The following is a 12,952-nucleotide window of genomic DNA, read 5'->3' as shown; positions in this document are numbered from 1 at the left end:
TCTGATCCCGACATATGCTGGCCACAATCCCCAATGCCTTAGAAGGGTTGGGCATTATACCCGACAAAACAAAGTCTGTTCCTGAAGCAAACAGTGTGTAGAAAAAAGGAAATTAGGTCATAAGGTGTGGCGCTTCAATATATACTGGCCCTGATGTAATTTCCGGCACAGGGCGCATAGAGGCGTTGTGCAGAGCTGACATACAACAGTCCTGTGCTCCTGGTGGTGGAAAGGTATCTTTATAACAGCTCCACTGCAAATAGAATGTCAAAGATGATGAACCTATGGGAGGAAGCAATCAATTTGAAAAATATATATCTGTGTTGGAGTCTATTAGGCAAAAGGAGTACCCTAACCCCTCCAAATTATCAGCACAGAAGTCTACTTAAGTACAAAGTTGAGGTGAAGGAATTTCCCCTCTAGCAATAAGATTTTAGACCATATAGTAGGCGGTTGTTACAAAGTGATTCAGCTGAACGTGATGAAAGCAAATTTGCATCAGATATCCGAGAGGCAAAGTAGATTTAAGTGGCAAGGACGGCAAAAGCAAATTATGAAAAGGGTGACTAATCAGCCAAGTCAGGACTGAGGGCTCTGTTGGCATTGCAGGGGCAATAACTTATATAAATATCATTAATCATGCTGTACTAGGAGAAGAGGAATATGATATATGGATAATCTAATATGGCAAATGCATTTAAGTTGGAAGAGGAGGGCAAAAATAAAATAGTGAGATTCAGAAGCAGCTTTGTATCCCAGTGTCCTTTAGGATGTGCTGGCAAATGGAAACTATTCCTAATTTGAAAGACCAGGAGTCACACTATTTTAGTGTGGTCTTTAGATCATGTTTCCTTCACTTCTCTGGCCAGAATCACAGGGACACAAACCTCTTTCCAAGGTGGATCTGAGTCTATGGGCCTCATGACAAGCTCACCGGCACCCTTATTTCTGGACCGGCAAATGTGTTTGCCTGCTGGAGCCGCTGTGCCCGACAGGCCTGACCCTACCGGGACCAGCGGTCACTGTAAGCAAACCCGTCACGGAAGCACTGGCACCGTAAGCAATGGTGTCCCCACTCCCATAGAATCCTATGGGACTCTATAGGAATGGGGATTAACTAATTTACTGGCGCCTGACTTCCTGGCCGCCGGACTCGTAATGAGCCGCTGGCACCGGGAAGTCAGACTCACGTCACTTTTGACCGGTCCGGCTGCAACATGCTGGTAGCACCGGCAGGCATACCGCCGGACCAGTCATGAGGCCCGATGTCTTTAAAGGGGTTGTAAAATGGTGCTTAATCTCCATATCCAGCCAGAAAAAGATAATCCTACCAACCAGAATGTTGGCTGTGAAGAACACTTACATTTGTCTCTCCCAATCAAGTTTGGGGTGTATTTTAGAAAACAAATTGGGATTCAAATGCATTCAACAAAAACTCGCACAAGTCTTGAGTTCCTGACATCTTTTGCCAGATAAAAAAGAATTCTCATCAGTGGCATGGGCGAGGTGCTTCAACATGCAGAGACAGGTACAGCTCTGTAACAGGCTGTAAAGACACTCTGATGCGGATACGGAAGAAGTTACTTCCCTGTAACTAGTGTTCTCCAGCATGGGTCTGGCATGTTCATCCTGGGAATCTTTGGTAAAAGAAAACCAGTTTCACTTTCACTTATAAACTGTCTTACGACAGTATGACCCAGAGGACAGGGATTGGTTTAGAGGAGAAGTACAGTTTATAAGTGAAACCGTTTTTCTTTTACCAAAGATTCCCTGACGGGGAATATTCATGAGTATGTGAAACCATGCCAGACCCAATTTTGGAGAATGGTGCCACTACATGCTATTTCACTATTTTTATTAGAAATCTGTGAGAAGAAGAACGCAATGGAAGAAATAACTTCATTGATTAGCAGATACATTTTGTCCCAATAACTTTCCCGCAAGGAATATGCAGAGAAGCCTTCAAGTGCATCAGCACTTTCAAGAAAAAGAACACACTCCACAAGAAATGTAACATATTTAATTTATTCTAGAGCAAACTCATTGGTTGTTCGTTTTTTTTCCATTTTCCTTTTTTGTAGCAAATTCTATCACGTTAAGGACAACAACAAAAAAAAACAATCTGTACATTTGCCATGATACACTCAAAAGTTATACAAATAAGATATAAATACAGATATGGATGTAGCATGACAAAAAGCAAAGAGATCAAATTAAAGGAACTATGCTCATGACACGTATACAACAAATACTCTGGCCAGCAACTCCATTAAACAACAGTCGCTGCATAACCTGGAGTATCTCCTTCGAAGTAAAACATTGTTAGCAAACTCTTGAAATATTCTACAAACATGTGTTTTTGTCCCTTAAAATGTGGTTCTATGGTTGATAAAGAAGTGAGGATGGCAAAAATGCAAGAGGCATTACTTTTACATGGTGAATTTGCAATAAGCAGTTAATGAAGCAATAGAAAAAGATAGTCTGTCATGTAGCAATTCATTATTCCAGGCAGACACACATAGTGTGCCTTTAGAAAGCCACATGCCTCAATATTTCTGAACTACGCAAGAATGTACGGTATTTAAAACAGAGGGCAGCAAGTATCAGTATATTTTCCAATGTTGCAGACCACTGAAGCCCAGCCAATGCCACAAACCACCCAAGAGCATTCGAGCTACGCAAGCACCAACGGTAATACAATGTTGGGTCACCAAATATCAGATAAGCATGATGGCCAGACCAATGATTGCGTGTTCTCTAAGTGATATACTGAAATCACCATAATTGGGTCAGTAAGAAAAGATAGCGGCAATAGTTGGGTACTGCTGGGCACTGTGGTGGCCTCAGAGTTGTGGGAAAAGTGACACCCTCACCAACATATAGACTCTGCACTCAGGAAGTGCCAACAAAGTTAAAATTTACAGCCAGAGACCTTTTACTCCTGCTCAAAATTGATTGTTCAGCTATTATACACTGAAAATATGATTATAAAACCAACATTCGGATAAACTGTCATACAATGGTAACACAGAGTGATTTATATCGGACAGTTTCACTTTAAATACAAAATGGGTTGAAAGAAGGGCTATCCTTTTGAATAAGGCCAGCATTAACTAAGGTACTTTAAAATAAACATTTTCACACTTAGAACAAAAACATATTTCCTATTTACAATGTTCAAGATAAAATCATAAATAATCCAACAAAAAGCATATTGTAGTGCTAACAGAGTAAACTGCCCTTTGGACTGCCAAACATACAAATTCTTCTAAATAAATATTAGCGCAAACAAAGTTATTTGTATAGCTGTTCTACCCTAAAGTTTTTGTCCTTCCACAAATGCCAACTTTGGAAATGTTCTTAACACCCAATGAGTCAAGAACCTAAACGGCCATTAAACAAGATGGCCATTACTACTACGCACATTGTCATGTGAACAGCTCCACCAAAAGTATTGTTTCTAACGGCAAAGACCTAAAGCTACTAAATCACGATTCATGGGCAAAAGGAATCAGATATTGGAGTGATTCAAAATGACTCATGGATGGATGCTCTTGTACTGCTTGCTGGCTGAAGGCACCTGGCCTTTCAATGTATCTGAAGGAAATGTGACTGGGTATAGCAGCATTGCTAATTTAACACTATAGTGTGATCCAGTGTGTGAGACATAAAACTGAGGTTAGGTGGACATTTTATTTTTTTATTTTTAGCTCAGCTTTATAAAACTTGTAATTGGTGTTAGCATAAAAAAAAAATGATGAACATGGGCAACGTTGTTTTACTGCAAAACCTTGTGCAAGAAAATGTGTCTGGGTCTGATATTAGAGCCTATATACAGAATTATAAACCCACAGCTAGTGTGTAAGTCTAGTTTGCAATCCAGCCAGCAGTGAAGTCAGCTGTGATCTTCAATTGCTACTCTGAATAGTTTGTGTTTAGAAATTTTAATTGTCAGTTCAATATGATGTAAATGTGCCAGCAATATAAAGTCAGCACCACCAAAAATGTTGGACAAAAACATACTCCTGCACCACTTGTGCCTGATCTTCCAGAGTGGTGATAGATGGTAGGAAATAGCAACTGTGAAGGTAATCGACCAGTATAATGACTATTGTCAAAGTAATTTGACAAAACTGTGTAAATACAAGTTCAAATATCGAACGCTTTTGTTTGTTAGATTTACAAATGACAATTCAATTTCGGGATGTGAAAATGATATGGGTGCACCATGGGGGGTGTCCTTGGGATGTGCTATGGTATTCAAACCTAGCAAGAAAATATCAGTGTTGGATATTATGCATCAAATAACAATAAAAAGCACTTTGGAACAAGTGCCAATGGTCAACACCCTCCAGATCTGTGAACACTGATACAGTGTTGCAACTTGTGTCTTTCTCAAGGCTACTATGCCAAGCATTATGTGGCTAAGGGTCAATAGAGTTTCCAGTCTTGAGGTGCTCCGGATCGCTCTTAATAATGCAGCATTATTATGAAAGTATAATCTACTCAACAATTCCATTATTGGGTTTCTGTCAAGATCCATGCCATGACAATGGATGACACAAAAATGGTCAGACAGAAGCCTTGATGCAGCGTTTCTATTCCCACGGTAATATGAAAGAACTTACTTCTGCCTTTCAGCAGATTTGTTCTAATGTCTGGGGAAGGGATTTCACTGTGCAGGTTCTACAAAACAGCTGCTTCTGAAGATTTCAAGTGCAACCACTAACAATCTTTTAAATGACTTAAAATGTATTACTGGGATGGTGAATGAATGTTCTTACAATACACATGTTCTGGCTTAAATGTCTTGCTGAGTAATCAATCAAATTACCACAAAGGGTGTACTCTTTGGGGCGATATGCTGATTAACTGTGGTGATTCCACTCACAATCGTTTCATTTCGTGATTACATGGGTACTTCAGGTAGGGCAGGCCAAAACATTCCATGTCAAGACCTCACATTCTGGATCGAGTTGGTACGGACATCATATAAAGTGCGGCTCAACCTTTCAAGGAATGGGTGAGTTTAAGAATTTGGGTCATGACACATTTTCCTGCCTTCTTTTTGTCCATATAAATAAAAGGATCTTGACTTTAACCAAATCATTACACGTTTTGTGACAGGTTCTTGTGGGATTTAGTCACGCATCTGGGTATTAACACGGCATAGCAATATGTCTCAATATATGTCTGACACATTAACCTTTTCTTGCTATACCAGCTAATAGAGAGGATTTGAATAGACCGATAATGGGGTCGATACACCATGGGCGAGAAAAGATTTATGCAGTTAACCACTACAGCTACTCTGAACGCAGATCCTATCAAAATCCTAACGCAGAAAAGCCCAACAAAAATTGCGTACACTGCTGTGAAAGCTCTGCATGTAGTTTGCTCTGGTGACAAGGCACTTAAAAGCCATAACTGGCCTTGCCGATTTGAATGTTCTAAGACCTCTTAAGCTCACCAGAGGTTTTCAGTGTTATAATTGGTTTGCGTTTACTGTAATAGCTGATTTTTCAGACATAGTAGCAATATTGCTAGATTGCTTCTGATTAGTATTACCATACCTTTTGACTCTTCAAGGTTTTTTTAATCAATGGCTGTTCTAATGGGAAAGCTTTCACAATTATCAAAAGGTAATTTCTAAACTAAAGAGAAAAACTGCTTAATTTTGCATCTTACCACCCAACTGTCAGAGCATGCCGAAGTGAAATCATTTGCAGGACTATGTAAACAAGTCCCTCGAAATTCTGAGATCACCTCAGGGTCTCTGACCATTTAGGCAACAAGGACAAATGGAACACTACTAGATTTCTTTGCCCAATGTCAACATGGTCAACTGAACTCTCAAACAAGTTTGGCTATTTTGTAATACTTCTACAGCAAGATGATTTGACAAGGTTTTCACCTTAAACTCTGCTATATGTTTATGAAGTTTAGACTGCCAAGTTTTTAACACCATTATGGAAGACAATGAAACAGAGGGCCCTCAATTGATACAGGGCATACTTAAATGAATCAAGTGAGAAACATGATTGGACAATGGTTTGGTATATTTTACAATGAAGAGAAAATAAAATAGTCAAGTCACAGAAGGTTTCCATAGTGCGCAAGATAGTGTATGGCCGTGGGACTGAAAGAGCATGCTTATAAAAGCCATTTTGTTTAATGAACCCAGTCAAAGGTCAGGGTGCATTTACATGAATAGTAACCTGCAAAGTTGGCAAACAATGGAAGGAAAAATACAAAAGAGAACAGTGTTAAAGCAAGAAAGTAAGGCCTTGTCTCGAGTGCTGCAGTCTAAACAAAGTATCAATACTATTAAATTGATTGAGCCCATCATTACCATAACTATCAACATATACACGTGAAAGCAGATTATAATTTGGATTGCTGTATAAGCATACTGCACTGAAAGACTTCAACATATAGAGGCCTGCCTGAGGTTCAGTGAATAAAACAAACAGTTGTTCATAATCCGTTGCATGCGATCAGTGATTGACCAAGATTCTGTTCATGCTGTTGTGAAACTCCATCTCAAACCTAATGCTGGTTTCAACATTCAGGGTCACTTGTAATCCTGAACAAATTGTCAGTTCCCCTCCAATCAGATCGGAGGATAACACAGAGAAGGTGGCAGTAGCAGACTGTCAATTACAATGGTGCACATAGCTAAAGGCAAGGTTCCAGCAATACTATGTTGTTTTATCATACCTTTACACAAAACATCATTTAGCATATTTTACATAATCAAATGACAAATGTAGTAAAATGCAGTAGAACAAATTATTACAGTTACCAAACCAAAGAACACTTGACACTCAGAGCGTAGATGGGAGAAACCTCATCATGTGAAGAGTCTGGAATGAAGTTGCATTTGAACAGCGTCCTTTAGCCACACATAGTGCTGTACAATCATTTGAATTAAGAATGTAACTTACAGTCACTTCTACCGGGTAAGACTGAACATCTGTTCATTTTGGCTTTTTGGTAAAAGAGGCACATACTTGGCAGGGCTGAAGCATGCAGAAACATTGCAACTTAATAGGTATTTGGAAACTGAACTATAAACATCTTTCCACAAGTTAAGATGAAGGGCAATTTCGTGACATATGATGTTTACAAGATCCAGAAAAAGTGATGCTGGGATGACACTGAGGTTTTTGCCCTTCATGATATCACTGACTTTGATTTGAACCAGGTAATGATGATTTTGGGAATATGCCCTCGGCATAGACCTTCAAGACAGAACAATGAGAAACAGACTTCATTCATTTAATAAGGCATAAGTCCCAGTTGCAAAATTCCAGACTGAAAAAGGTCACTAGCACACAATCCAGCATTCTTGCAAAAACAATATTCTTATCTCTTTCATTTCCATTTAAAAAAAGGTTTTCTTTTAAAAAAAAGTGTTAAAGTATTACTTTAAAAAAAATGCATTAACATGTTAAAAAGTGTGTTTCAAGTAAGGTGGTATTTCTTTTCTTTCCATTAAATGTATCATTTGAGGGTATCTCAACCAACCAGTTAAGATTAAAAGACCATGTCAAAATGAGGTCCACATTTTAAAATATCTTTCACAATGTCTTTTGCAGTTGAATAGTTCCATATTATGACAACACATCAGGGAGGAATAAATGTGTGTTGCACTCAGCACACTACTCACAAATGGAGCAAGTTCTTGAACCAGAACACATTTGAACTATCTTCTAGCTTTCATCATTTTCATGTGTCATCCTAGCAAGGTGGTGCAAGCACACCAAGAAGCTGTAGTCACATAGTATTTAAAGAAGTTGTTTAGGTATTTCTAGAGTTACACTCCAAGCCATAGGAAGGACTTTTGTCAGGGCCCTTTGCAAGTTATTGTCTTTGTGCCTTTGCTGTTAACTGCTCTTTGTGAATATCATTCCTTTTCTCTTCAATTTTATGGTAAATCAAACTAAGACAAAAAAGCTGACTATTTCTCCAAGTAATCGCAGAATGTAAATTTTCACAATGCAATATTTATGGTTCCTACCCTAGTTGATATGAAATTTCAATGCCTAAGGAATTTACATGCAAGATGGAACCCATATGTGAAGATATGTGAACTATTTTAAGAAACAGACGTCCCGATTACTGGACCCAAATGGCAAAAGGCACACACTAGCAAGGCGATAGCGGCTTCTTGCCCACCCATATGAATTGTTTACCAAAGTCTCCATCTTTAAACTATTACGTTTCTTCCTAAAATGCGTCCTAATTTCTTTAAACACTCGTGCACACTCAACCAGATCAAATAATGTTCTATGTTTGAGTGGATAAACTTTGCCTTGCAAGATGCGATCCAACAGTCGCAACATGTAGGAATCCTTCAGCTTGGCTCTCCGTCACCAGAGGCCGACATTTACCCTGCATTTCGCATAAATGCCTCCAAATGTTAAGAATGTGTGAATTGCCATTTTAACTATCACTCGCAGTTTCTTCATTTCTTTTCTTGCAGTTCAGTCAGGCCCCACCAATGCTATGCTAACCTTGCATACCACTTTAAACAGCATATCAAATGTTCTAAAATGTATATGAATTAATAGAATAGGCTTAGTGGAGCTTGTACAATTTTATTTGTTAGTACTAATTCTTTGCACTGGCTGCCAAAATATATGCTAACCGTTATTAAGAGGTGATCCACTTAAAATGTCTTTAATATGCTAACAGAAAATGAATATTAAATATATGTTTCATCAGCTAGGCTGATCACCATACGTTTATGTGTGTGTGGCGCTTTCTCAAAAATATTCTACAGTGGTAAGTTCAATATTTTCATAAACGTAAATATTGCGGTTAGAACAAATCATATCCTTTTGCCTGTATTTGTGTTTTGCCAGCTTTAAAAACTTTTGAAAAGCGCAACAGGATCATTTCCAATAAAAGATTTGTAAAATTAGTCCTTTTCACAAAGTGAGTGTCCGTGAGATGGTGGCAAGACCCTAATGAGATGTGAGGGCACATATTGATTCATGAATTGTGTGAAAGTAGCAAAGGTTCAGAATTGTATTTTCTGAATCATCCTGAGGCACATGTATTTAATAATGAGCAAAAAATGCAGTGCAATGTCACCAGTAATGGCAGCAGATAGATTTGCTGGAATAGTATTTTCATGGAAACCTCCAGAAAGCAATACAGGCGCTGACTGATACATACTGTTAAAAGCAAGCGAGAAGCAGTTGTACTGTACAGTTGATTAGCATTGTACAAGTACTACTTGGGTACTTGTGTCTAACTAGAACAAATATAGTGATTGCTGAAAACATTCCCCTGTTTTAAGTCGCGGTCCCAACAATGTTCTGTCAAGTGGACACATTCTGACAATGACCTCAATCTGCATAATTTATTTTCACCTACAGCACACTACCCTTAGAAAACCAACATGTTACACTAAAAAGAAAATGTGTAGTTACTGAGATAACCCTGACTACGAGGTGAAGTTTACTTGGGAGGTCAGACTGCCATTTTCTGATGAAGCAGTAGGATCATTGTTTAGAGTAATAAAATAGAACAGGACACCATCATCAGCACCACATCCCTGCCATTTCCCTTTGAAGTTTCACAGAGCTCACCACAACTACATAAAACATGAGTTTCATCAATGCAAGCATTGCTTATAAATATTGTGATATTTTACACATTCCTAGAGAACCCCAGACTTGTGCAATTGACACGGCAGTGGAATAGAGCTGTGGCTATTCTTTACACAACAATGTGCAAATAGGTTGCTGTGAACCAAAGAGATGCATTTTAAAGCACAAAAGAAAGGCCTTTTGAACAGAATGAGATGTAATGCTTCACATGGTGGTGGACTTGCCCCGGTGTTGTTTCTGTACTTGCTTGCAGTGGATAGGCACAGCAACGATACACAATTTCAACTGAGATTCGCTTCTCAGTTCATTGATTTGACTTAACCGAATGAGATGCCAGCTTGGCTGGGGAAGTGAGACAACAACTCATCTATCCTTTACATGGACTACATGTGAACTATCACTCTTCAAGGGTAAAGTCTACTCAGAATTAAGAGCTCTAGGATGAACTGAGCGGTGTAGAGAAGACAGTCTTGAGCATGGGCAGCCACGGAAGAAAAACATTGTCCAGTTGCTCCGGTTTGACAGACTATGGGTAGGTCATCATTGGGTTGGATTTAAAGTTTTTTTGATGTCTTATCCTTTCCTTCCAAAGTGTGTTACTAATTTGACAGACTTCGGAGACTATACAGTTCAAAGGTTCCAACGGTGATACAGCATGGCACCAGACAGGCTTCACTGTTATGAATCAATTTTCTTTTGATTGTCCTCTGCACAATACATAATCTCCTTGTCATTTCTAGGATGAAGTGTACCAGAATTGAAGATCACGCTATAACACAGGTAGAGAAAACAAGCATGTGGGAATGCCAGCCGTGTAGGGCGCAGCATTCTTCCCACTCACGATCAAACTATTACAGTAAACAAAGAAAACAAATCTGCATGGTCAATTGTTGTCCACAAAGTATGACTGATTCTTTCTAACATAGTGCTACAATTTATTGTAATGCACATGTATAAATATTTAGCAAAACATATTTCACAACTCTCTGGATTTTAGCCAGCAGGTAATCCTTTCTTGACACACATCAAGTACATTTTAAAACGTCTGAAAATTAATATACCAAGCAGGCAAAATAAGTTAACAAATATATACCAACCTAAACATTTAAGACAGCAACAACTTTCAAGTGCATATCAGAATGTGGCTTGTCTAATACAAACTGAATCAGACATTTTTAAACACTCCAGGGGGCTATACAAATCTGTTTAATGATGGCTTTTTTCCTTCTTTGTTTTTAAAGACTGCAACACGGGCCTTGCTTCCTTTACATTCAAATAACAATGGGAATTTACATAAAACCAGACTTTTAAAATGACCAAAACACTGACTGCAATAAATAATCGCTTTTAACTCCCGCCCCTTTCTTCTTTGTGGTGCAGGTTGTGTGTGAAGAAAATGAAGCAGAAAGGTCTCTGGGAGGCATCACGGATGATCCTGCTATGATACACCTGTTTGGTTATCAGCACTAACTGTGAGTCGAAACATCTGATGAAGAACTGCTGTTGCTATTGGTAGTTTGGGCCCGTTTTATGTACAAGTTCAATAATTTCATCTAAAAGAGAAAACACAATTGGTTCATATACAGATTAATAAACCTATGCATAGAAATTGAATCACAATTAGGTGTTATTTGTAATAAGCACATTTTAAGTTTCAGCAAGCCTGCGTTTCCCCCTTTTTTATCGTGTTGTTTTTATTTACCCACAGAGTACATGGAGGTTGTGCATGAACAGTCTGTGCTGACTTTTACATGCTTGTGCACCAGACGTAGGAGCAGGGTATCATGCTGATAAAGATGGGATATACAACACTATTAGACCATGAAGCTCAGTTATTTTGGGGGACATGAAAGCACCAGTAAGGAATAGGTTACTTACCTGTAACTCCTGTTCTCCAGCATTGGCATCCTTCATAGATTCACATGCTATATGAAAATTCCCTGTCGTCAGACTGGGAATCCTCGGTAATAGAACAGTTCATTTTATACATTAAACCTGCAGTCACATTATTGCTATATTAGAGTCGTTTTTGGGTCGTATTGACCACAGACCATGGAAAGGGCCCCCTTAGCTCCACCAATGGAGGCCCTCTTAACATTTGTTACAGCGCATGTAAAGTGGCAATATGAACCAAAAAGAGCCAGAAGTGGAGTAGGAGAGAGGGACGCATGCGAATCTTTGAAGGATACCAATGCTGGAGAACAGGATTTATAGGTAAGTAACGTATTCCTTCTCCATCAGTTGATCTTTCATAGATTCACATGCTGTAGTAATGGATTACAAAGCAGTATCAAATAACCATAATGGGCAGAGGCTAGCTCCTTGAAGAAACGCTTACCCCAGGAGACACCTCACGCAAACAGGTTACGCAGAACCGCCTGGCCAACCTTTAACTCCTCCCTGGAATACCCGTCAACACAGTTAAACCTTGTTAAGGTATGCACAGATCTCCAGGTCGCAGCCCTACATATGTTCATCAAGGGGACTCCAGAGAGGAAAGCTGTCGTGGCAGCGGGACCCCTTGTAGAATGTGCCCTGGGCTTGGCAGGGAGACGCCTGTCAGCTTACTACAGACAGAAACATGTAGTAGGAAATCCATGTGGCAATTGAAGCTTTCGAAAGTGCATTCCCATGCCAGAGCGGCAAAGTCCCAGAAAATGGCGAGGTTTTCCTGAACGACTTTGTACAGAAAATGTAATATTTTAAAGCACGCACCACATCCAGAAAGTGAATCGAGTGTTCCGCATGGGAGGACGGTGAAGTGAAGAAAAAAGGTAGCACCACTGGTTCATTGTGGTTAAACGCTGAAAGAACTTTCAGCACAAAGGAATGATTAGTGCGCAGCTCTGAGTTGGACGTGCGGAACACCATGTAGGGGGGCTTGCAGGAAAAAGACTGAATCTCGCCTACACGTCTAGCCAATGTGATGGCGACCAGCAACGCAGTCTTCCAGGGCAGGAACATGAGCGAAGATTTATGTAGAGGCTCAAAAGGTCTCTAGGCAGCATGTTGAAACGGCCAAGGCCATGCATTTCACACCAGCCGGAAAACCGCTTCCATTTACTTTTTAGCAGGCCAGCGTGGAATAAGCACAGGCTCCAGCCAGAATGTCCTGTGTGTCTTGTGTCGGTGGTATATCGCTGAACTCTAGGACTGTAGGAGCCAGGCCGGGCCACGGTGTTAACACTGCACCATTGCTCCTGGAGAGAATGTTGCAGAGGAGGCGTCTTTAATGGCAGGGCTAGGATGTTGGTGTACCATAACTGTCTCGCCCAAGCAAGAGCCACTAAGATCAGTTTGCACCGATATTGTTTGGAGACATTTAACAC

The 12,952-nt window shown here is 39.7% G+C and overlaps 1 protein-coding gene across 26 annotated transcripts in view; it reads right to left on the bottom strand.

Moving 5' to 3' along the window:
- Window positions 1-2,009: 2,009 nt before the first annotated feature.
- CLASP1 (cytoplasmic linker associated protein 1) overlaps window positions 2,010-12,952 on the bottom strand; it is a 2,584,612-nt gene continuing 2,573,669 nt past the window's right edge. For all 26 annotated transcript variants that reach the window (XM_069616701.1, XM_069616702.1, XM_069616704.1 and 23 more), the window contains one exon: window positions 2,010-11,176. In XM_069616701.1, the coding sequence (XP_069472802.1) occupies window positions 11,090-11,176 (87 nt within the window). In that variant the 3' untranslated portion in view covers window positions 2,010-11,089. The remainder of the gene's footprint in view (window positions 11,177-12,952) is intronic.

Source organism: Ambystoma mexicanum, chromosome 9 (genome assembly GCF_040938575.1).
Source record: "Ambystoma mexicanum isolate Mex_15411 chromosome 9, UKY_AmexF1_1, whole genome shotgun sequence".
NCBI lineage: Eukaryota > Metazoa > Chordata > Amphibia > Caudata > Ambystomatidae > Ambystoma > Ambystoma mexicanum.
The sequence above is the reverse complement of the archived record's forward strand: the minus strand, read 5'-3'. Positions and strand labels throughout refer to the sequence as shown.